The sequence below is a fragment of the Camelus bactrianus genome, chromosome 4 (assembly GCF_048773025.1).
Source record: "Camelus bactrianus isolate YW-2024 breed Bactrian camel chromosome 4, ASM4877302v1, whole genome shotgun sequence".
Classification (NCBI taxonomy): Eukaryota; Metazoa; Chordata; class Mammalia; order Artiodactyla; family Camelidae; genus Camelus; species Camelus bactrianus.
Genome location: NC_133542.1, coordinates 42,653,148 through 42,679,897, shown reverse-complemented (window position 1 = coordinate 42,679,897; position 26,750 = coordinate 42,653,148). Strand labels below are relative to the sequence as shown.

At 41.1% G+C, this 26,750-nt stretch overlaps 1 protein-coding gene across 6 annotated transcripts in view; it reads right to left on the bottom strand.

Annotated features, from left to right (window-relative positions):
- Positions 1 to 26,750, bottom strand: part of TLE4 (TLE family member 4, transcriptional corepressor) — a 137,898-nt gene that overhangs the window by 19,653 nt on the left and 91,495 nt on the right. For all 6 annotated transcript variants that reach the window (XM_074361739.1, XM_074361740.1, XM_074361743.1 and 3 more), the window contains one exon: positions 289 to 408. In XM_074361739.1, coding sequence (XP_074217840.1) covers positions 289 to 408 — 120 coding nt within the window. The remainder of the gene's footprint in view (positions 1 to 288; positions 409 to 26,750) is intronic.

Here is a 26,750-nt window from a genome sequence, read left to right as displayed (position 1 = left end):
ACTTACAGAGGGAAGCAAGTACATCCACAGAAGTAATACAGAAGGCCCAGGTCTTCTATCGGAGCCAGACAAAGCACCGTTTCCTGGCTCACATAGACACGTGCACTCACCACACATACACAGGCTTCAGCCAATTGAGACACAGCTAGAACTGCAATAACTACTTTTCTCTCCTTGGATTTATTGTCTTAAGTTCTAGTTTTGGCTGGTCATAGTAAGAGGGTAAAAAGCTGCTAATGAGAAAGTAATGTCAACGGCCTCCCCGGAAGCAAAGGTGAGTGAACATACATAACGAGCTGTGATCTCCTTTTCCTCGGTTTTCTGCTTTTTGCTGTCAGAGGAGTAGTCTGTGGAGTTTCTGTGCTTCTCAGCTCCTCGGAAGCTGGCTGACGGGGAGACTGAAGAGCTCTGGAATGAGAAAGGCAAGTGGGGTTGAGAAACGGTCAGCCATTTAACGATGCGATTTTTTTTTTAAATCACATGAGGCTGTATTTCCTTTTCGTTCACTGGTACACACTTCAGAGATGTTAAAGAAGACAGGAGAGGGGGGCAAGGTGAAAGAGAACAGAGGTACAGAGAGAAAAACAGGAGAAAAAGAAAAGGGGGAAAAGGAAAGAACAGGACAGAGTAGAGACAGGACAAAGGGAGTCAAGGAATAAAAAGGGAGACGGAATAGAGCAAACGCAAAAGGCAGAGGGGGTTTTGGTCTAAAGGAGAAGTTTATACCATGTTGAGAAAGGAAGCAGACACAAGAGAAAGAGGAGGAAGAAAAGACTGGCTTTTTTTTTACCTCCAAATCTGCTGGCTAATGGGAAGCCAGGATTTGAAGCCTCTACAGAGAAACTGAATAGAGTCTGGCCTGAGAGATAATTAGCAATTCTTCAATTTAAAAAAAGGTGAGGTACTCTTTGGGGATTTAAGCACCCAGATATGGTGATCATGTGACACAAAGGTCATATTTACAGAATTTTGCTTAGTCTCGAAAACTGAGGGCCTGGGAGAAGAGGATGGCAGGTAAAACAACAACAACACAACGACACCTGCAAAAATGCACTTCATTCCTCTTCTCACTGCTAGAGTTTTCATGATCCTGCTCTCTTTTTAATTTCTGGAAATCCAGGAACCCCACTAGGACAGGGAATGGAGAAAGATGGTCCCTCCCTCTGGGGATCACACTGCGGGCAATCTGTATGGGCTCAGGCCACTCCTGAGAGTTCTCAACTGGAGGAGCACCACACACAGGAAACAAACACCGCTGACAAGGTCTGAAGCACAGAGAACGAGTCTGTCTGCCATTAGGGACAGGTGGTTACTGGCCACAAGTAGATGGTATGACTACTTCTTCATCCATGGTTTTAAGCAAAGAAAGCATTGATAAACACTGGAACTGCCCTTAAAACTGGCTGATGACTCAGTCCCAGACAGACCAAACAGAAGCTCCAAATAAAGGTGAGGTGTAAGAGAGGGGGCAGGACTGAGAGCAGGGCTGACTTGCTGAGGGAGGACTGCAAAGGCCCAAGGAGCCAAGGCCCCAGCAGGGCGCTGGGGCAGGACCCCCCAGGACTAAATTAGCCCAGTCGGGGTGAGAAAACGCTGCTCTTGGAGGGCAGAGGAAAGAAAACTTGGAAAAAAGGAAAAAAAAAGTCCTGCGAAGAACAAAGAATCACCACCACTCTTTGCCTGGCATCCAAATCAATTCAGAAAACTGTTCAGTAAAGTTCTTCCTCATTTATAACTTAACTCTTTATATACGTCATTTACTTTATATAAAATTAACTCCGTGTACTTTTTCCCCTTTATGTAGTCTGTTAGCAATAATTAACATTCATAAAGATGCACAAAATTTACAAGAGCCTTGTAAGTAACTATGGAAGGCAGTGTGATATCCAGAACTTTGGGCTCTATATTTCTGTTTTACTGCCACTGAATCAATAATGACACACTCTCTTTTGTGACTAAACTTTCAAAGCCTGTTGTTAGACGAAAACCAGTAGACTTTTTCCATGCCTTGGTTAGTATCGCTACCAAGAGATCACTCCCCTAGTGGTCAGCTGTGGTGATGGCAACTTTACCACGGGCTCCAAAGGCAGGGGCGCAGGGCGGGAGCTTGGAGGGGGAGGAGGACGAGAAGGCTCAGTGAGCGGGTTCCCACTCACAAGGGCTGGAGAGCTCTAAACTCTCCTTCCTGTGTCAGTCCCTCTCAAGATTTTATAAGATGACTCCACCCGTATGCACCAACCCTGCAACTATCGAACATTCACTTTCAGGTTTGAATGGCAGGCATTATTCATTAAGGCGAAAGACTGAAACTAAACATCAGAAGCCAAATGATTTTAAAAAGTGGACTTCTCTTGACTTTCCCAGATCTCCACTGAGTTCCAATTCTCATTCCCAGGCCACAGGACTCGGTTCAACGCTTCTCTGCTTTGCTTTCACACCATGACCCAATGCAATCACATTTTTCTGACCATTACTCCATTGGAATCATGTATACACACATCCTCTGTGAGTCACTACCTGCCGTATTTAATGCCAGAACCCTGTATCTAGTTTTTCTTCTCTCCGGTCTCTATCCTCCACATTTCTGGGATTCATTTCCCAGAGATTCATCCTTCCTTTAAAATGACAAAAAGGTTTCCCACCATCCATAGGAAAAAAAAGTCCAAACTTCTGAGTATAGCTGATTTCCAAAGCCCTTCACTTCCTGCCCCAATCCAGGGCCCTCGCCTTACATCAGAGCTATGGGCTTGCGGCTCCCCAGTGCTCCATCTACTTTCATTGCATCAGTAGCCTTTTTCCCTCGGTTACCCTTTCCCTCAGTATCTCCCTTTTGAAATCTTCCTCATTCTTGAGAACCAGCTAACGTCACCTTTCAAAGCTCCCTCAGACAGTGTCAGGCAGAATAAATCACTCATCTCTCTTTGTTCCTTTAACATTCTGTTCACCCAATGAATGCAACACTCTCCATCAATTTATAGCTGTTTGTTGACAAGGTCAGTCCCCACTCGAGTCTCTGGGTTTCTGGGGCAAGGGCACTGGCAATATGGCAGCTCTGCCCCTTCTTTACCGACTCCTTTACCTTCTTCTACATGCCTTCATCCTACTAATTTGGTGTTTTACAAAAAGATAAACTGAGTGCACGTGTGCACGATTAACAACTATCTGAGCCTTTTGATCTTGATACTATACTGAACATTATTTCTAAATCTGTCTAACAGGAAAAACTGATTTCTGAACAATGAAAAAAATACTTTTTTAAAAGTTAATACTAATAATAAATGGTAATGCTTTACTTACATCTTTATAGTTACTTATTGGCATACATGAATAAATAAAAAACTGGCTATTTCAGGTGCTGTCGGCAGTATTTTGTGAATTTTACTGTAGAACAGAGTCAGATGTTGAAAGTTCCTGGTAGAATGACAAAGTAGTTAATTATCACTAGCATTTAAAGGTTAAGTTGTACAATAGGCACTGGAGCAATCAGCAATGTTCTAATAACATAATTGCTCTAGAGTCAAATTGGACTTGGCACAGACTCTCATCATGAATCTTACAAGTCCACCATTCTGCCACTGGAAGGCCATTTGGATCTTTGCTGGGCACGTGAATCAGAGGAATTAAATAAATATTGATAAAGACAAAGTCACACTTTTACAAGAAAAGCTTATTTTTATTTCTCTATTGTTATTTTAAAAGCTTAGGTAGGTTAGACATTTTTCTAATTTACAACATAAGAAACTTACTGCAGCTTGCATTATGACTCTGTATAAATCTCCAAATTTAGAAACATTAAACATAAATCTTTCTCATTACAGTTTGATCATATAAATATACCATCAAATGTGTTACGAACAATGAGTCACAATCAGAAAGCAGTGGCCAAATCTGGTGAGGACAAAATACCTTAAAAGTGAATGGTTTAACAAGAAAAAAGTAATAAAAATGTCTTATTATATGAAAATCCTAATTGCTTTGTTAGTAAAAGATACGCTTTAAAGTCAGTTGTTCCCAATATTATACCATACTATCTCAAAATGAGAAAAATTTTAGATCCTAGTTTGAAATCCAACCTGGACTTGACCTACGCTATCAACTAAGACTGCCGTAAAGCTGCTCCTTTAAATGTACTTCATTGAGTACATAAATTAGTCTGGGGGAGGGACATTCACAGGGAGTTGTTTATGGCAGTGGGGGCGGGGAGGACGGAGGAAGCAGGCGCAGAGTCCTCTAAGACCCTTTACTGATGCTGTAACCAAAGCCCTCCAGCAATCTACAGGGGAGGCCCTGCCCCTATACTTTGACTCCTCAGCCACCTCAAGATCAAAGATGACTTTGCATGAGAAAGAGTTCTACAAAGTATTCCCCATCCCAAAATAGGTAGCATTGTTATAATTAGTTAATTTTAATAACGGGTAGCACAGATTTTACTAGCAGGCAAGCCTCTCTCTGGAGTCAGACTGCCTGGATTTGAGTCTACAGTCTTCCATTTAATAGCTGCATAGCCTTGGGGATGTTGCTCAGTCTCCATCAGTCTGTAGTCTGTAGTTAATACCCCACCCACTCCCTCAGCTGGGCTGCTTTGAGGACTAAGTGAAAGAAGCCACATAAAGTACGAGGCACAGTCCCAGTAATAGCACCTCAGCTCCGTGACTGAGTGCTGCCCTCTATTTACTACAGAGCTAGTGTGGATCTTCTCTTTTAAGCTTTATGTAAGGACTATTTTAGGCATTTGGGTGGCACTGCCTTTCAGCAGAGATATTCAGATGGCCCATAATGATGGGGTTTCAATAGGCCGCTATAAAGCAAAACACGTCTCCTTTCAACAATTAAGGTTTTGGTTCAATACTGCAGGCAGGATTATAAATACCACCTCCATGATGGACTAAGTCAATTTCAAATGCACATCAAGCTAATTCTGCTTTCTATTCGCACAGGTGCAGTGCTCAGATGTCCCTGCCCACTTACAAGGTCCCCACCAGAAAGAATACGCAAAAGGTCGAGTGGACAACCATGATCAAAAATTCTAAAAAAACCTCATTTGTTATGGTTTGTCTGCTCAACTGCTATGGCCTTCAAACACCCCATCTCCTTGGCACCAAAGGGCGAATCCGTTTTCAAACAGATAAAGAGGAGAATGACAGGGCAGAGGGCACCACGAAAATATGGCTAAGGTGACTGCAAGTCCTGGCTTGTCCCTACTTTACATCTGTTGTCCAAAGTTTCCCTTCTTTTAAAACCAGCCTGGTTTAGAAGATGCATATACTGCTACCATAACTGTAGTTCTTTCATGACAGGAATTAGTTTGGGTCCGGGACAATTCAGGGAGAGTTTGTTTATAGCAGTGGGTGTGGGGACGATGGAGAAGGCGGGCCCAGAGCCCTGTTGACTATCGATGCCATGACCAAAGTCCTCAATTATCACTTCCTCTGCAAAAGATCACTGTCTAGAACAGAAGTGGATACTGGTGACATTGGCGCTGCTCGAGACCAGCAGGGACTCAGCTCATCCCTCTTTCCAAGTAGAAGGGCCTCCAGGAGAAGCCCTGCGAACCTAGCCACCCAGAGTCAGTTGCGGTCATGAGACCTCAGAGCATTCCCAGGTTATGAAACGCTTTCAACAAGTTCTGAAGTGTAAGGGTGGTATCGTGAACAAACCTCTATACCAAAGTAACAGTACTATATCCCAGGCCGTTTCTGATTGAGATTTTATTATACAGTATCCCACAAAATGTTTCTATTCCCTGATCATAGAGTCCTTTTTACTAATAAAACATTTCAACATTTATTATCTCATTTATAAGGAAATAACCAAGGGAGATGGAGAAAATAATCCTCAAATGGGAAAAATTAAATATAAAAATCAGAATGAAAATTACTTGGTCAAAATGCACACATCTTACATACTGACTCATAGTGCATGCAAATTTATGCACATTAGCTTAAATTTATAGCATGCTGGTGGTGAAAAACCTATACAATGGTAGGGCTCTGAGCCAGTCACTGGTTGTCAGTTTACTACTCATTACAGTAAGACTTTTATTTTTTATAAACTGCTTAATTAAGGAAGTCATTGAAAACACAATCTGTATATAACCCTCACAGAACTTGCTTTTTTCAAATTAACATAAATCAAAATTCACCTTCAAAAATGACTAGGACTTTCTGAAGGCCTGCCCTTGTTAAAACAAGATTTAATATAATCTCCATATAAAGTAATGAGTCTGTTCTTAATAAATGTTTCACCTTCTACAACATTTTGTGAACAACATGTTCTTTAAAATGGTCTTTTACTGTCTTTGCCTTTCTGCTTCTCTCCTTGTACAAGAAGCTCGGTTCAAGATAAACTTATTTTGCAGATGACCAAAATCCCATTAAATCAGTGGAACAATTAAGGAAGTGAGGCAGTATCCACAATGGTCATGCTATGGGTACTTGAGTCAAACAGCCCTGGGTTCAAGACCGGGCTGTACCATTTGCCAAGTGAGTGAACCTTTTCAAGCTTCCATTTCTCCAGTAGGTAAAATGAGGATAATAGGAATACCTTCTTAGAAGGGAAGACTAGAGGAAAATGCATGTTGTGGTGCACAGTTTGTAGCATCATGAAGATCTATATATATACCTCTTTGGCCAATGTGGAAACCACCACACAATCTTAGTCCATTTATGGACTCATTCAGCAAGTATTTACTGAATACCACTAAGTACAAAATACAAAGATGAATGAAATACACACCATGCCCTCCATTAGGGCTGTATGAATTAAAAATACTTAGAATACACAAAAGTCCTACGTATTTTTTTCCTTCATGCAGTAGAATACATAGCACTGCAATATTTAGTCATTCACGTTTTGTTTCCAAGGCTTCAGCATTACGTATTACGTGGTCGGGGTAAAATGCCATAATAATTTATAAAGTATCAATAAAATTGATTTTAAATTAGAACATTATCTTAATGTCCTCTTGGGGTTTCTTGACTGTTATTTCCTCTTCCTGGAATAAAGCTGTTGGCTCCACCCCAGAAATTTCATTAAATACAATTACTTTAGCTGGTGAGCTGAACTGCTGGAACATGAGACTTCGACACCAAAGATACAGGTTTGATTCTTATATAGGCCCCTTGGCTTCACTCTCCTGAGAGCCACTGTCTGCATGTGGTCCAAACTGTGGGTCAAATGAGGAAGCAACTGGGGGAATGAGAGGGGACAAGTACATCCCATGACCACTGATGGAGAGCCCAAAGCACAGGCTGAATAAATCACGTAATCTCACTCCTGATTATTAGAGTACAGTATTAACAGTCTCCCAGAAACCGTAATAAAACTGGCGAAGTACACACAAATACTGCACAGAAGTCACTTAACATCTTTTAAACTGTCTAATCACCCCCAAAAGCCATTTCATGTTCTTCAATCCAATGGACTGCCTCAAAGTTTGCAAGACCTAACATTGCTATATGCATTTGTTGTCCACCAAGAATTTCCCTCCCCTAATACAGATGCTACAAAACTTACAGGCAGTCACTAAGTAAATTAGAGTCACGTGCACCTGCCACCTTCTTCTGAAAGAAGATACAAAATATATCCTAAATCATCATCCCCCCACTGCTTTATAATCAATGTTACTAAGTCTTATTGACAAATATGATGTGGGATATGAGTCTGATTGCCCTAAAAACAAAGGTGGGGGTGGGGGTGGTTGGGGCAGGCAAAAATTTCCTTCCTGCATTTTCTGGGAAGGTGAATTGGCTTTAGACTCATTCTTGTACTGTGCTCTGTTCTTGAATCAAAATATCAACGCACTTCTAACAGCTGCTTTGAAAGAAGCTGAAGTAAGGTAGGTGCTCAGAGAAAAAAGTGACTCAGCTTTAAGACTTGGCAAGCTGTATCTTAATGGACCAGAACCCTCATTTTAGTAACTATTAAAATTTATTGGAAAAGAAAACCTTTTCATGTTGCTGTTTTTTCCAGTAAACTGTTTTAATCTATTTGAAAGGCTAAACATTTTCTTCTTCCAAAGAGTGTTAACTCCACAGTGCCTCATATATATTCTTATGTATTATGTATGCAAATATATTCTATATAATATCAGAGGGTAATTCAGCAGGAACAGAGAGGAAATGACACTGTAACAATTTAAAGGTAGTCTTCCTAACAGTCTTAAGGTTGCTAATCAGAATCTCAAACTCCAGGTCTTCTTCATAACATCTCTAAAGGGCAAAATAGTTTTCGGTGATCACTTAGCCAATATGGTCCTAACGTCCTTCATTATAATATCAAACTGAGTTATATTCCAGAACTGAACTGACAAATGTAATGAGAGCCATATATGTATTTAAATTTTTTCTAGTACATTTTTTAAAAAAATTAAAAATAAACAGGTCCAATTAATTTAAATCATGTATATATCCAAAATATGTCAACATATAATCAACATCAAAATTATTAATGAAACATTTTATTTTTTTAAGAACTAGGTCTTTAAAATCTGGTGTGCATTTTACACTTAAAACACGTATCAACTTGAACTGTCCACATTTCTGGTGTTCAGTAACCACATATGGCTTTTGGCTACCATATTAGGTAACACAGGTTTAAAACTTTTTAAAGTCCCAATAGGAATCAACACCAATTCATACAAGCATCTGGCGCTTCACAGAAGTACAGGCCTGATCTGGCTGCTGCCTACCGTCTCCAATCTCAGTTGACAGTCTCTTTCTCAGAGTGCTGGGCACACCATACTCTTTCATCCCTCAGTGCCGGCTTCTACCAAGAACTCTCCTCCCCAGCCTCTGAGCAGCTAGCATCTTTTCACCTTTTATGTCTCAGCTTAAATGCCACCTTCTCAGAAAGGTCTTGTCGGCCATGCTATCCAAGGTGATCCCTCCTGGAAATCTGTATCACAGTCCCTTTTACTTCTTCCTAGAATTTGTGTCATGGCCATTATTGTGACTATTTGGTTGTCTCTTCTACTTGACTAAAAAGTTCCATGAAGGCAGGGACCATGCACTTGGGCTGCTGAACAAATGAATGAATACAAAACCTAAACTGTTCATGCACCAACACTCATGCATGTCTTACTTGTTCCCATTTTTTAAATTATTTTCATTTTCTTGAGGGTAGAGATTCCTATTCCTAAAATGCATGTACAATTGGGCCTTATTTCTTGTATTTTCAGCACTCAATACAATGACTGTCTTAGTCAGAAGAGTATCGGTGGTGGGGGGAGAAGGGGTGCAAGCGCATGCAGAAGGTACAACCAAAGGAGGGAGGCAGGCTTCACAAGTGGTAATTTGGAAAGCGACATACTGATGAGACAATTTTCAGGACTATGCTAAAATGACAGTAAGAGGAAGCAGCACAAAAAATAAAACTGAAACAAAGGTCACAATGGTGCCAGGTAGAGAATATGGTCAAAGGTGGTGCCTTTTCCCTGTTTGCTCCCTGACCAATCAAGAGCGTGGGCCAGCATGAGGTCTGACCTCTGGGCGGGGCACCCAAGAAATAAATATTTGTTGTTGCATAAATGTATCAAGGCCACCAATTTTTCTTATTCTAGAAGAGCTAGCTAGCTCTTCTGCATGAGGGAGACATTCTTCAGCTGGTTCCCCTCTTCTTTGTCTCTCATCATGTACTCATCAGCTGTCTGCGAACAGGGAGAAACGATCTTACTCGTCTGACCACTGAAAAGGCTCTAAATGAACCCTGCCTGTCAGACCCACCACGTGAAGAATGCAGGCATCAGCAGTTCTTTCTGCGGCTGCTCATTTAGAGAACAGAGATCCCTGGAGATCTCTTTGAAATGTTTATCTCCCAAGGAGGTTGTGGCAAAGGAAAAAAGTACTCCCATTTTTTTTCCTAGAGAGTAAGTCACCACACACAGGCGATGAAAGAAAAAGCCAAATATAGGGCAGACAGATATAATACTTAAAAAAAAAGAAAAAGAAAAAGCTTTACATAGATTTTTAAGGCATAGATGACTAGAGTTTTACGTAGATTTTTAGTACGTAAAGCAACATAAAGCATTAATATCAATCAGTTTAAGAAAGTGACTTCAGTATACTGAGGAATGAAAACAAATGAGACACAGATACATAAGAGACACAATTTCAAATCGGTCCAAAGAATTGATTTCAAGGAGCAGCTTTCGTTTGACAACTAGATTTAAAAATGCAAGGACTGACCAAACACATAAAACACTGCAAGAACAGGCTGATTCACCAGGGGTGAGCCAAGATTACTCTGGGCTAACCAGGACACAGCATTCCACTAACCAAGGCTGAGAGTCAGGTCAGGATCTAATCACAGCCCGCACCCTCCTCAAATGATCAGAGGTCAGAGAGCTAAACTATAGGGGAACTACATAAGACTCTCAGAGCTGTTGGCCTGCCACCCCTGACAACTGTGCCTACAGCTCCGCAGCTCCGGCTGACCTTTCCTCTCTCCTGTCTGGCCCCCTCCCCTCCCCGCCCCGCCTGCCCTGCCAGAAGTATCTCTGTCAGTACTTAGTCTTCCCAGTAGCACTAAGGGCTAAAGAGGTTGTTGACCCTTATTCTAACATGTGCTTTTAGGTTAATTACTTTTGTATACTCAGTGTACCCAGTGACATTTAATCACTACAGCGCTACTCGGGCAAACAGAACTGAACGGAGCCAACTGCAATTTGGCATCGAGCTAAACGGTGCGGTAACAGCAGCACACGGAAGCCACACCAGAGGAAAATACTCTGCCTCACCACCCTGAGAAATGAGGGGAACACCATGCGATCAATCACCACTGTATTAAAAAGGAAGAACTTTATTTAGCTCGGCAGTGTGCTTTTGCTATTTAATACTAAAAATGGCGTGAAGGAATCCTGCACTCTTGTAAGGAGAGTCCAGACAGTTTTTGCTGAAGGAATGAGTGACTTTTGTGGTATGAGTGTCCCTCCTGTCTCTTCACACGTGCACACAAATCCCATCTCGGGACAGCCCTCTGCTAACACAGCCAGCCGCCTATCATCTTGCTAGTCCTTTGGTCTGTAAGCACCTAGTGCGCAGGAATCTAGGTGCAGGAGGTCCCACAACCTAGTGTGCACAAGAGAGTCCAGGAGCAGGGGATTAATCAAGTGTCATGTCACAGACCTTTGAGCCCCTGATAAAGTGCTAAAACACACAGCCGTGGACTTCCTTCCAGTGGGATTGGAAAGTGAGACAGAGAGGCCATTAGCAAACTTGACAGAGCCAGTCAGACCACTGGAAGCCGAGGGTGATTCTGCAGAAGTGCTTTTAATACTAGCCAGTGGATGGGAAAATGAAGCTTTATTCCTCTATCTGAAGAGAGCCTTGAGCTGTGACTCTGGGATTCCGTCCCAGTCCCACAACTCTGGCTAAATGGCTACTCTGTGTTGGCTGTTCCCAACACTGGGGACACAAGGGAATAAGGCACAGTTTTGCAGTCTGTGGAGGGTGGAGTAAAGGGGCTGGAATGGAATAATCACAAGGTATGAGAGTGCTCAGGTTTCAAACCTCAGCTCCGGCACATACTAGACATGTGATGGCAGCAAGTTAATCTTCTAGGCCTTAATTTTCATACCTGTAAAATGGAGATAAGGGTATCTGTCCCACTGGATGATAATGAAGGTTAGATGAGCTAATGATGTTAAGTGGCAGGTATGCTGCTCTTTCCTTCTTGTTTATTTCTGGAATCTGCCCCAGAGGGCAAAGGCCAAGCCTCTGTCAGCAACCCGATGTGGGGAGCAGAAGCCCAGAGAGAGATGTCTCCTCTCACCTTCCTCTGAAAGAGGGTCATGGGCAGTTCCTCAAACCTCGGATTCTGGGGAAAAGTCACTCTATTTGTCCAGATTCAAACATTTCAACAGCTATTCTCCAGTCTAGGGAACTAGCTGCCCTCTTGTCTTGGTGCCCTCTTCAGAAATTCTACTCTTTTCCCTTATTTGTAAAATACACACCAAACATACCTTCTAGCATGATCTTGAGTTAGGGTGACAGAGTGAAGACTAGACTAACAACCCCAACTTGACTGCAACTTCACTTATCACTCCAAAAGGAGTGAGGTGTTAGGGCTAATGGGGTGGTGAGAACACAGTGTGCATCCACCCCCCTTGTTAAGAACAGAAGATCATCAGCTCCTGACCTGACTATCAACTTTGTGCCAGGCATGCTGTTGGGCCCTTAGGCAGTGATTGGAGCACAACAAAAAGGAGGGCTGAGGACCCTAAACTCCACTCTTTCTAATTAAGGGAACATAAAGTAACTTATTATTAAGAAATTATTAAGAAGTCAATAAAATAATAAGTGCAAATGGCAAAGTGCAACAAAGGAGACAAAGCGGATGGTAAGACTGAGATGAAATAACGACAGAGTGGTTGGGGACAGTCCCTTCAAAGAGACAACATGCAGGCTGACAGGGGAAGCAAAAGCTGGACAACCATGTCAACAGCCAGGAAGACTGCTGCAGACCGAGGGAGCAGCAGGCGCTCAGGCCCACGGAGCCTGCAGTGATGCTGGAGGGACAGAAGGGCTGGGTGCCTGCCGTGGAGGTGGCGCTCGAAGGGGCAATGCTGGGAGGAGGGAGGGGCCGGGTTGCGCAGGGCCCAGCAGGCCACGGGGAGGTCTGTGTTTTATTCTAAGGGCCAATGGAGGAGAACAATGAGATGGCACACATGTTCTGAAAATTTCAGGAGATCCTTGAGAAGTTCTATGTTAGAGGAGGGCCAGAGTCAGAGTTAAGACTTTTAAAAGCACTTAGGAACAGAAAAGAGTATTTTGCCTACTTCTACCCTTGATAATTGAAAGTGAAAACAATACTAAGTGTACAATAGAAAACTTACAATGAATGCTGAATTTGAAATAGCAAAATTGGAATCAGAACATCAAAGCTGAACTTTCATCATTTTTGATGTCCCTGCTTTACTAGTGCTATTAGCATGGGCTTAAATGGGCCTGACAGGTAACAGAGCTTTGGAGGGGGAGCAGTGGAGGGGAGATGCCAGTGGCTGGGACCAGAGAGGGTGGTGGAGAAGGGAAGAAGAGGATGGATTTGAGAGAGATGTAGAGATATAACACAGTGACTGACTTCATACTAACATATACGTGTGTGCATGCATGTAAGTATGTGTTTATGCAGGTATAAATACATGTATGTAATTGGAAAAGAATCAAGTCTGTCAATATACTGATGTCATCTTTATGCACGTGCAGTCTGATGTAGGTTTGTACTGCAAAAAGAAAGGCAGGAGTCTTAGGTATCCCATGAGAATGTTCCTAACTTGAAGGGGCTCCTGGGACTGCCTGGCACATGTGAACAGCATCCTCCAGGCTTATCACTGATCTAATCCACCAGAGTTAAAACCCCACAAGGTGGTATACCAGGTGTATAAGACAGATGCTAAAGAATAAATGCTGATCCTTACTCAAAGAAACTTGAAAAGACTGTAAGTCTTATTTCCATGATCAACAGAAAACTGGATTATAAGAGCACAGTGACCATTTCCAAAGGGGTGGGATTTATCCACTGAGACTTCCCATGGGAGAGGCAGACGAGGCACTGCCTGGGAAGGAGAAAGAAGCACTGTCAGGGCCCAAACCTGCACTGAGGCCATTTCAGGCACGTGAAGAGGCTAGGCTAAGTCTGGGAGGAAACGTGGGAGAATAGTACACAGTGCAGCAAAGACTACAAAGTGTCATTTCCCATGGATGTGGTCATGGGCTGGGCTGGGACAAGTGGCAGGGAGCAAACAGTTCAAGGACTGGGCAGTGGTTGACCTCCCTGGCTTCAATCACCAGGGTCAGAATCATCTGTAAAGCTTTACCAGAGAGCTCCACCTGTGCCCCTCGCCTGGCGCGATGAAGTATGACTATCAGAGGGGTGGGACTAGGCAATTTTAAAAGCCCCCAGGTGATTCTAACATTGAGACCGATGGCATATTCAGACAGGCAGCAGTAGCCGTGACTCCTGTGATTAGAACTGCTCATCAATTAGAACCGCCTACCTATTAGCACCGACTCACCTCCAGCCCTTCCAGACGGCACAATGAGTTCAGCGGCAGTGACGCATCCTAGACTTTTATCTCCCTGTGGCTGTTCTCCCTAGGATGAACCACACTTGACTGGTAAAAAATAATGTATTTCAAAATCACAGTTTGGAGTAGAGAGAGAGAAAAAACTCAATCACGACCACATCACTAGATGAGGCTGGATGCTCTACACATTTCCGAAGGCCTGACTGCGGCGTTCCCATGCACAACTCTACAATGCTGACAAAGTGATGTATTTTGAGTGCCATAATTAAAACAATAATCTCAATAAAGTGGGAATTATGAGATAATTGGCTATCCTCAGGTATTAAGCAAACTGTGGTAAAAGCCAAGGATACTCATCGCCAAGGTCAATTACAATAATTGCTTATCTGAATTACATTATTGCTATTGTAAACTCCGCTTGATTTAAGAAAACAATAAAAACTGATACAGCACACACCACAGGGGAATGACCTGAGAAGTTCTTGTTCTTGTTGCTTGACTACTGCAATGTTGTCATCTGAGAACTCATAAAACCAACTATGAAGCACCTCCACTTACATACCACCCCTTTACAACAGGTATGTTTCCTCGGCTTTGCCGTCTGAGCTCATTAGGAAAATACACCCAGAAGACCTTAGAGAAGTGGCCCAGAAGGGCAACATACGGTAACATACAGGAACGTAGAGGACTCTAAATTAATAACATTAGACAGGACAAGAAAATACCAAACACCCATTACTCTGTGAGTTGCATTTCCCCCATCAGCACACCACAGAAGTCCTCACTGCCTTTTGTAGAAACTGAGTTTCTCGGTTATGCTGGTTTATAGCTTGCGGGAGGATATTTCGCCCTCCACATGCCACTGTCAGCTTGTCTAGATTAACACTTGGGCTCAAGTAACCAGTAACCAATGGCCAACCAGAACAGAGTGAGGAAAAGCTTTGAAGACCAGAGGAGGGAAAACAGAATTTCTGACCTTCCTTCTGCTAATTGGAATGTGTTTGGCAAATGAAGAGTATAAAAGTGCTTTTTTAAGCTGTGATTAAACATCGAGACTTTGATGTTTTATACGGTATTCTTCCCCAGTAATTAACTGCACTAATGAAGTTAATTACTGGGGAAGAATGCCGTATAAAACATCAAAGTCTCGATGTTTAGTGTCACCATCAGTTCAACTAAACAGTAATAAAGAAATCATTTCTTAAAGCACATTTATGCATGCTCAGCACTTCTATTTACAAGCTCAAATTGTATAATAGGAACATTTTTCAAAATATCCCAAGATTCTATCCACAATACAATCCAACTGCACTGACAGCAACAACATACCATTTAACGCAGTGTAATTAAGTGGCCAAGAACGCCACATAAAGCAAAAGAATTGAGACATTTAATCATAGTTATGAGGATGGTTACAAATCTACCATTATGTGAGAGGAAGGAATGGGGGAAACCCAAGGCAAATAGCCACAAAAAGAACTATGTAACCTGAAGGCTAATGCTAATTATGCATTAGACAGGGGGTTTAGCATCAGTATGAGGGGGAAAAAAAAAAAAAAAAAAGAAAAGGACCAAGCTATAAACAAGAACTGCAGACATCAGGCCCTTTCAGGCACTATGGGATGGCACTGAGCATGTATACCCTGCCCTTTCCATCAGAGCACAGTGTGCAGGGATGGTAACAGTATCGGGAGAGGAAGACCACGAGTGAGCCTTCTCATGAGCTCACAGCTACCAACAGGCTCTCCAAACAAAGCAGGAAAGTTCTCATCTTTAGCTGGGAGGGACCAGAGAAATCACCTAGTCCCCTGCTACTCACAGGATGGTCCAGTGTCCAGCAGCGTGGAGATCTCCTGAGAGCTTGCGAGAAATGCAGCATCTCAGGTCCGCCCCATACCTAGTGAATCAGAATCTGCATTTTAACCAACATCTTTGCTTTTTATGCTCATTAAAAGTTTTGAGAAGTTAATCTGTCTACCTTAACCTCCTCACTTTATACAGGAAGAAACCTGAATTTCCAGGGCTGAAGTAACTCAGGCAAGCTAACACATGGCAGATATGATCCTCTGATTTTAATAAGAGGCACAGGAAATGATGCCTGCATACTGTGAAAAGAAACCAAACCTGCATTGACAGCAGCAAGACATTATCAATAAAAGAGGATGCAAATGGGGTCAAGGGAATGACAAAGGGGCTTGCTTCATTAGGACTGACAGATTCAAATCTGTTTGACTTAGGGCAAGGGCTCCATCAAACATGTACAAAGTGAAAACTTGCAAACTCTGTAAATATGAAAGATGAAAAGGATATTAAAATGTGTAAAAGCAAAAAAAAAAAAACAAAAACAAAACCCCAAATGTCCAGAAAGAAAAGTTATGAGATCTCCATTTTATATTTTGAAGGGAGAGACAAGAGAGAAAATGCGGCATCCTTGGGGCCACCATCTGTGGACTGCACAACTCTGGGGACTGTGATTCGTGTTCTGCATAACCACACGTGGCCAGACCAACCCAAACCCACGAGGGAGTGAGAAGCCTGGGCAGGCTTGCTGCATCTCATAAGGTTGGATCCACAGGTCAATCAGGATTTCAGAGGATGAAAAAAAAATGGGGGTGGGGGGTGGGGACAAGAATGCAGGCCACATTAAAAGAAGCCAATGAGGCAATCTCATCACAACTGTTATTTGTATAATGAATGTGTCTCTCAGTGAAATGTGAGCTCCAGGAAGGCAGGAATTTCTTTGTCTTTTTCATCACTTTATCCTCAAAGCCTGAAGTACACTGCCTATACTTAGCTAGCCACTGAATAACAATTTTTTAAGAATGTTTCACAGGTAACAGTTTTGTGACTTATTATATGCAGATCATCACTGTATTTAGCATCATACAGCAATTACTAATGACACTGATGATGGAACAAAACTGGCAAATTAACTCACTCTTGGGAGCTATATTAGTTTCCTAGGGCTGCCAAAACAAATTCCCACAAACCAGGTGACTTAATCAACAGAAACTTCCTCTCTCAGCTCTCTGAGGCTGCAAGTCTGAGGTCAAGGTGTCCAGGGCCCTGATCCCTTTGGAGGCTTAGGGAAGAATCGCTCCTTGCCTCTCCAGCTTATGGTGGCAATCCTTTGTACTGCTTGGTTTGTGGAGGCACAGCTCCAATCTCTGCTTCTGTCTTCATGCGACTTTCTTCTCTTTCTCACCTTATGTACTTCCCTGCCCACAACCCAACAATGATGACAATGCCACTGAGGTGTCTCAGGAGCTATTTCTTCACGATGACTTTCCCACTACATTCATGTGGCCTCAGTGTCAAGGAAGAGGCGGTGCCTTTTTTAAAGGTCTCCATACAACACCCTCCCCACAACTCTCTTCTCATTTCTTTCAGAGTCTTGCTTCAACTCCACCTTTGGAAATACTAAGGAATTCAGCCTGTAGCACTTCTCCAAAGGAATAATATTTATAATGGAAAATGATGAACTTGACCCTCCAAAACATTCTGACTCAAGACATTGAATAAATGAGGGATCAGCAGACAAGATGCGACAGACACAAACATGTCTTACAAAATGGGTGGCCCCTTGAGACACAGGGCTCCTGGGTTCAGGATGAACTAAGAATACATGTGCTCTTTCCTTTAAAAGTAAGTTCTTAAAAGATTAACGATATGCCTAAATGATGTGATTGATACATACATTTTCTTAATTGTTTCAAAGTACATATCTGAAATCAATAAGGTCTCCATCATGAAGTTACTTCTGACTTGAAAATGCTTTTTGGGTAAGCAATAAGCAAACTCAAGACATTTTTAATTCAAGCCAAAGTAGCTAAAAAACGAAATCACACTCTCTTACATCCTAATTTTCTGCCAAGTACTTAAGTGCGATAACTGACATTCAGACATATGACCTTCTGTTCAATTCAAATGAGTTATCTTTAGATATTTGGTGACGACCCTTCTTGTGATTTAAGTACCTCGTAATTCGATTCATCTTTCATTTTGCTGTTGTTTAGGAAAGGCTTGAATAATCCCCCTACAACAGTATTCTGGCAAACACTCTTAAATTATGTAATTCACCAGGTTCAACTCTGCTGGTACAATCACTTTCAAAGAAGATGGTTATAATACATTATCATTACAGCTATACAATCCAAGCTGAATTTTCCTTGGCTGAATTCCTAACATTTTAATGCTGAAATTGATCTGTTTTAGAAACATCATGTGAAGGGTTTTTAAATACCATACATGCCCAAACTCTTTATTTTAAATGCTTCAGAAATGAACTTGCATAAACAGAAAAAAAATCTGCTCTCTAATCTAGCTTTAAGCATATTTTAAAGAACAACAGGCATGTTTCCAAACAAACTACTGCAGTATACAAATTACCCAGCAGGGATGAGGATAACAATGCTTCTTATGTGGGTTTAGAACCTAGTGAAAGCTGACATTTCATCAAAGTTGTCTTGGAAACAATATTCTTTGTATTATTTAAAACACAAGAGGTACATATTTGGGTGTGGGCTGTTTCCTGCAAAGCAGTCAGATGGTGAAGCTGCTATGGTTCTGGTACAGTGATGAGGAATGGGAGTGTGTAAGCACTGAAATTATGCAAGGTGTTCTCAAGAACAGGGGATTATCGTGACTCACATGCCTATAATCTGGTTCTCACTTGGGCTGATTTCCCTTTACCTCTAAGACCACTGTGTATATCGACTGCAGTAATGGCCACACTTTTCACATGTCCCTGTACCCACATATGGTAGTGCTCTGTCATGCTGCTAGACTAGGTCATGTGACTTGCTTTGGCCAATGGTACAGTAGCAAACTTGATGCAAAGAGAGGTTCTCTTGGACTGTGCCACTGCCAGAAGAACAAGTCTAGGTAGCCTGTTGGAGGGGTGGGTACAAGAGATTCGTGAAGGAGAGCCAGGTCACCTGAGCTGAAAACACTCCAGGCCACCCAGCTGACTGTAGACACATGAGCAAATTCAGTCAAGATCGGCCAAGTCAGCCCAGGTAGAAGAACTTCCCCCCTGCAGCCAACACAAAGACTAATGACATACAACAAATAGTTTTATTTTTATACCATTAAGTTCTGGAAGGTTTATTAAACAGCAATTGCTAACTGATATAATCATTTAGCTAAGAATATATACTATAGGAATAAATGCCCCATCCCCTTTTTAAGCTGTCCATACTAGGAATAAAGGAAAATAATGTGCATTAAAAAGCAAACTCATTCCTTTCTGGTTTTCAGTCTTATGATTTGTAATACTTAAGAAATGAACTGACATGTATAAATAGTAAACTATCATAAATTCATTATTGCTTATCTAGCACCAACTAACGTATGAAAAGCACTCTATATAATTTTCAAATCATTTCTACCTATATCATCATTTCTGCCCTCCCTAAAACTTAGGATAGTATTAACACTACCATGTTAGTGATGAGCAAACAAAACTCTAGGAAGATTAAGTGAGTGCTTAAGGTCACACAGAGAGAACTACAGCTGGTATCAGAATACAGGGCGTCTGACTCCAGACCTCAACTCCTTTTCACTAATACCCCGACGTTAAGTGAGGAGAATATGACGAGGTCAGAGAGATTACTCATACTTTATCAATTTGTGGAGTAAAAAGGCAAGATATAAAAACTATATATTGATGTAACTAACATAATTTAGGAAAAAAAATAGAATGGCTCACAGTATGAATCCTAAATTACATTGATATTCCAGGATTATATAATTTAGATATGGTTATTTTAAAAAATCTTTAAAATGCAATGAGTATTTTTGAAATAATTATTGGTGTTCAAATCATGTACACAATTTTGTGAATCAAAGGAATTCTGAAGATAAAGGGACCAGAGAAATGATAACCTTCATAAGATTTAGCCAGGACAGGCACCACGGAAGCTCTGTAATTCATTCTCTCCCCATGTGAGTATTAGAACAACTCTCAAATTCATGTTTATGCTCAGCTTAATTCTACATCTCATCTTCATTTAAATTTCCTCCTGAGGAGATTGTAAGAAGGGGATAAAAAGCATCTTTAAGGGTTATCATTTCATGAAGAAAAGTACCACTTAAGTCCTGGAAGAACAACCATCAAGTCAGGAGACTCTTGAAGACAAAGGAGAATAGGGACCGAGAAAGAAGGAATTCCTAAGAGCAGCCAGGAGTGAGCTGGGAGTTAGATTAATGGTCTAGATCAAAGGTTGGCCAACTTTTTCTGTAAAGGGCTTGACAATAATCATTTTAGTCTTTGCAGGCCACATAAGGTGTCTGCTGCATATTCTTTGTTTACAATCTTTTAAAATGTAAAATCTCTCTCTCTCACACGTACACACACAGAACCAGGAAACAGATTTGGCCTGTGGGACAAAGCCTGCCCACATCTACTCAGTTTGGTCTAAATGACTGCAAAAGAATGTGGTGTATTCGTGTATTTTTTATAATCTAAAGATTATCACCCTAACAATCATATCAAGTGTCTGGCACTCTCTCCTCAGGGTGCACTCAACAGGAGCCAAGAGACGAGAGACGGGGGTCTGCATGGTGTGACATGCATCTCCACCCCAGAGACATTTATTTCACTGCTCTCAGATGCTGGAGCATTTTGAAGTTTATGATTTTAAATGCAAGGGAAAGGTCTTAAGTTGTCATCTGGTAACTTCAGTTATCAGTCAGCTCAGTTTCATGACTTAACTTGTGCCTACGATACTGGACCAGAAATTGTTGGCTGACTGGTTTGGAGGAGCATGGGCTAGAGTTGCCTGAACATTCTTCCCTCCCTTCCCTGATTTATTCACGAGTGTAACAAATGATGACTGTAACAGAGGCACCCTTAGAGAAATACAGAACTGTTCAAAGCTGAAAAGGACAAGGTCTTTGCCCTCAAAGCGTTTTGTCCATGAAGAAGTCAGAGATAAGATAAGCACACAAGTTCCAAGGCTGCACTTGGAAACTGCATGTCAAGAAATCCTTCAGGGCCAGACGTGCTTTGGAATTCGGTATTTTAGGAATTTGAGAAAGGCAGTAAGATACATTTACTATGGCAGGGTCTGGGATAATACCCCATAATCAAACATTACTATTTCTATAAGTCAATTCAGTTTAGTTAACTAAATGAGATAACCGAAAAAACAAAACAAAAAACCTACTGTTTTCAGTTTCTTGGATTTCAGAACAGTAAATAGGGAAATGCAGGCCTGCCTAATATTAGAAGAGTCTGCAAATTTATTTTATCTTTTCTCTCTTTTAAATTAAAGTTTTAACTTAAGAAAACCACGGACTATGACAATTTCAGATCCAAACTAAACAACTGCCAACTTTTGCCACTCTAGGGCGGCCTTCTTTATGGCACCAGACCTTCACAAGAAGTTACCTGAGATGCAGGTGAGGTGAATTCAAATCAGTTAAGACTTGACTCTTTGTACCATTTTTTTATGGCATCAAAAAAATTATTAAAAAAAAAATCTGGTTTTAAAAAAATACATAAAGTAATCCCTAGGAGGTAGTTAATGAATCCTTGGGAAGTATGCAGCACGACTTTCTCAAACTACCCATTGAATCACTAAGTGTCTGTGGCTATGTGCCTAGAAAGGGCAATATGTTTTTAGAAGGGCCACTTTACTACGGACACCTCCAATTCCTGAGAGAACAGGCTCCAACACCTGATAAGATGAAAGCTAGAGATCTTCTGACCTTCTCAGTGTGTAAGTCCTGTCACTCTGAGGAGAGTCTGTGCCCAACTGTTTGCTTCTGCTACAGCACCCCAAATGAAGCAAGCCCTTTATCTAACAAATACCTAAAAAATCTAACAAATATATAAAAGCTATTTTCATTTGTACACCTAAACATGAAAACCAAAATATAATGTTCATCAAAGTGGCAGATGGCAAGTTCCTTTTACCACAGTGGATAAATGCAAAAAGTTCCTACCATGTCATATGGTCCCTTGCTGTTATCATAGTCCAGTACTTAGAGATAATTAAAATGAACACCTTGAAGGAAAAGGAAAGAACACCCTAAAACAAAGCAAGGCATGGAAAACACATGGACCCAGCGCTGGTCCACAAGATGTGCTCCAGATGCTCTAGTGGTCTAGCTATTACTATTTCCACTGTGGATATTTTTCAAAAGGACAGAAAATTGCAAAGATGCTACAAACTTATTTAATTTTAAGAACTACAACTGTAGCATGCAAATAGTGTTTTGAATTAGCCAGAATACCATTCTGAATACATGATACTTGCATTTACTGAGACGTGACTAGAAACCAAGCACTTTCCAAGGTACTTTAAACACGTTGTCTCATTTAATCTTGGAATAATCCAATGAAATGGATAACATTATTACTGTTATTATTGTAAAGAATCTAATTGGGAGAAATTGATTAACTTGTTAAGTCGTGTATCTCTAGTCTCAAAAAGATTGTGATTTGAATCTAGATCTATCCAATTCCAAATCTACTCTCCTTCCATTATACCATTGTTTGATTCATGGCTAAACCATCACTCTCACATGGATTTAGGGTGGGAAATGCACCTTCAAATATGGGAAGTAAATTAAAGTATTGAACAAGTCTTTGATTCACATATCTGAGGCAACCCAAAATTTCATTTAGAATACCTGAATGTATAGGAGAATAACATCTAGCTCCAACTAATACACTGGGGCTTTTGCACACTAAAGTACTGCTTTTAAATATTAAATAAACAAAATGCTTCATAGGGTCTATCATGTAATACATGAACTCTAGGTTCAGAAGAACCCGAGCGGTCATGCAATCTGATGAGAAACCTGAGGCTGAACAGAGGGCATGTCCAAGGTCAGATAATGGTGGCAGGTCCCCTGAACCTAGTGGTCTTTCTACTAATTCCCTAGTTGGCTTTTCTTTCCCTTCTTTCTATACATTTTATTTTAAAAATAATAAAGTACAGTCAATGAGCTCAGACTACTGAACCAAAACAGTTTCAGTGGTAACAAAAGCAATAATTAATTTACTTTCTTTGTTATGTCCTTTGCTAGAAAGACCTTGGGGAGTAAAAACAGTGAAGAATTCCATTAATTAGAGTATCTAAAAACAAACATCAGTGGCAATTAACAGACCATCAAATATGACAGTAGAATAAAACGACCATAAAATAGTGTTCCCTTCCTGCCACTCTACCAGGGCAATCTAGCTTTAAGTATCTTGCAATGACGCCTGTGATCCAATCAGATCAAAGTGGCTGGTAAAGGAGGCTAAGATACCGTCTCTCTCACCTCACTTTGGCTCTCTAATGAAAGATGAAAATTGTGTTTAAAAGAGAAGCAAATGACTAATCAGGGTGGCACTGACATTGCTCAGTGAACGAAAGAGGGATCTTGAACATGATTAAAGCCCCCAGTCACAAACAGCTGTTAATGACTACACACTCTGACTTTACAGGATAGCCTGATAGCATGCTTTATTTTCATTCTAAATAAAAGGGGTTTGTTAAATGTAGAGTAAATGAGATTTAATTTCTACGTCAATTCTTTTCACAAATCAGCACAAAAATGCTTCCGTCAAACCATGGGCCTCAATTAGGTATCGCAGTCATATGCAGCCTCAAGCTATCCTCAACAAACAGACACAGCCCTGGAATCAAGCATCCCTTCCTCTGTGACTCCCACCCAGCTACCCCATCTGTTCCTTTCTAAAGGAACTAAGTTGTCCTTTTTTGGAGGAAGGGAGGAGTAGCAGCAGTGGGAGGAAAGAGAAGGACTGGAAAGGAAAACTCAGAATTGTCCAAAGGGGCTTCAAAGTTATGAGACACAAGAGGTCCCTCCTCAACCTGCATCATGAAGCCCCAGAAGTCAGCTGATAGGAACGACAGCCAGAACACTGAAAGCACGAGCATTTGTTTGCTCACCAATTAAGGAAGAGCAGTAAGCATAAATGGATATAAAAACTATAAATTATTAGACACTTAAGTAAGAAAGTATTATCACCAAATGCAGTCAGTGATTGCTGAAAAAAATTAGTAATAAACAAAACCAAAAAACCTCACCCTTGCTTCCCCATGAACATGTTATCAAACTATAAAACCCAAATTAGGGAATTCTGTTACTATAAGAGCATTCCTATTAAACTCCATCAAATGGATGAAACTACAAGTTAAATTCTTTGTTAGATTTTTCATCTGCATAAATTTTAATTAATCAGATAACAGATTATGAGCTGTAAGAGGAGGAGGATACATCTGCTGGATATGAGAATTTAACACAAAAACACACACAGGACTGTGTGATGACATTCCAAAATGCTGTGAAAGAAAAATGGCCTCAAATCATCATTCTGAAGGAACACAAAGTGTGAAGTATTAAAAACACACACTTCCTCCCCCCGTGAAGCACTTACACTCTAAGGACATATGTCAGGTAAGTCACAGACAAGAACACATCACAACAGCATTATTATAGATACACAAAATCAGCATCTATTTAGTTTGAATTTTTGTGGCTCTGACAGACAAGAAGGTAAGAAGCTCATAAACTATTCATTAATTGCCTTTCTAAGGGGCAGGTACTTTTCTGGGTCTCTTCATACAAGTCTCCAACCCTCACACTTAAAACCCTACACCAAGTAAGGTACCTCCAGATGGAGTTTAAACTGACTCTACTGCAGACATGAAGAGGTGTCCCGCTTTCCTCACTCTTAACTTGGAGATACTAGTAAACTAGTAAACCCTGCCCTAGTGGGCAGTTATGACTAAACAGAAGGATGGTTGTAAGGACTGGCTGGCACAGAGTACATGTACCCTCCATGCTAATTATTTTTATTATTCCTGTCCAAAGTCACAAAACTAGCAGGTGGCGGATCTGTTTCTAGAACCCATGACAGTAGCTGCAAAGTGCAATGCTTTTCACTCTATACTAAGCAGCCTTGTAGCGATTTTCATCAACATGGAGAAGAGCAATAGGCCACCTCCAATTCCTCTTATCTGGGAAGGGAAGCCTGAGGCATGTGTCATACACAGGATTGGAGAAGGTGAAGGCAATTAAGAGGAAGATTCCAGGGTCCCCGGGACAGCCAGAGGCAGGAGGCACCAACCAGAACCGCCCAGTCTACAAAGCCATCCCTCTGAGGAAGGCACATGCAGCCAGGATTAGAAGCAACTGTCAACCAGGACTCACAGGCAACACTACTCACACGTGACAACGGTCAATCACTATAATTGTATTTTAAGCCTGTGGTTTTGGTGGCTGACAATGAATAAAATGTAAATTTTACTACAACTTTAATTTTTTTTCTAGCAAAAAGATATATATGAAAACCTTTCTAGATATAAAAATAAGGGAAACTAAAATACACAAAGTAGGGAATCAGAAACATTTCATTTGTGGTGGACTCCTCCCATAAAAGCAAATGCTTCAATATGGACTTCTATAGAAAATAATCTGAAAAGGAAACAACTTTAAAAATCATATAGTATACTCCAAAGGTAAACAAACATTTCTGAAATCACTGCCAACCCAAGGATATGGATTCCAAGAGGTATAAGTAAATCACGAAGGAAAAACCTCCAAGACTAACCCACATTATTTTGCCTTGATGGAATTGGGTTACATTCAATATTGTTTTAAGTAAGTGGATTTTTGGTTAGGGCCTAGAAATTGTGTGGTTATAGGGATATTTTTGTTGTAACAGTATTTGTTATAATCAGATTTGATTTGTACATCTCCCAAAACAAATGTTGTGACAACCATAAAAAAATTTCAGGATCTTAGGCCAAATAAAATGAGATCTTTAAAAATTTCATTCCTTGTAGGATGCAAAGACTGTATGATTCTCTCTGATATTTATTCTGAATATCAGTGATGTATCGTCTACGTTTTTGAAAGCCAAAGGCACATAATTTATAGCAGGGTTTCTGAAACAGTGCCCTTTTCACTGGTTGCTGGCATTTTAAGCATGTTTTCACACATCTTGCAATGTTCTAAGACTACTCAAATCGATTGGAATTACATTTTTAAAGCAGTTTTAATTGCATCCCTGGGCTGAGAGTGTTCTACACCCCACCTGCCCTCACTTGCACTTGTTTCTGTAACAGAACTCAAATTGTGGCTATAGAAAGTTTCCACTTTATCTTGTCCTTCTTCTTAGGGTTTTCTGAGCTAGAGAAATGTATATTCCTTTTTCCTTATCTTTTAAGTAAATCTCTACAAGGAAACAGTCAGTGTTTCATTTTGATAACCAGAGAGATGTGAGATTCCAAATCTGAGCCAATGTGTTCTCAAAAGTGGCATCTCAGGTAGGAGAAAGGAAAAAGAAACAAAGACTCAAGAATTCTCAAGCACAGCTGACCCCACAAAAGTTTCCTGGACCTTCAGTGGAGATGTCATTTTTTCTAAAAACAAAGATTTGCTGACTGGTAAGAATGGACTGCCCCAAACATGGCCCAGCGGTTCCCCAGTCTTCTGTCTTATGGGAACAGATCATCCAGGAAGATGGCTCTAAATATCCAGATGAGGTAACTCTCCAGAGAGCAGAGTCACCTGAAAGACACCTTCTAAGGCCCTGCTGGACAAGCCCTGGCCCTTGTGGGGAGCTGCAAACCCATCTGCTCAGGTGCCCCTCTCTGCGCACCACCCCCCTCCGCACATGGGCAGCCAGACCTCTCCCCAGGAGGGCAAGCACCACTCTGTGCCCAGCATGTTATCTTGCTTTCCAGAACTCTGGCCCTTTTGT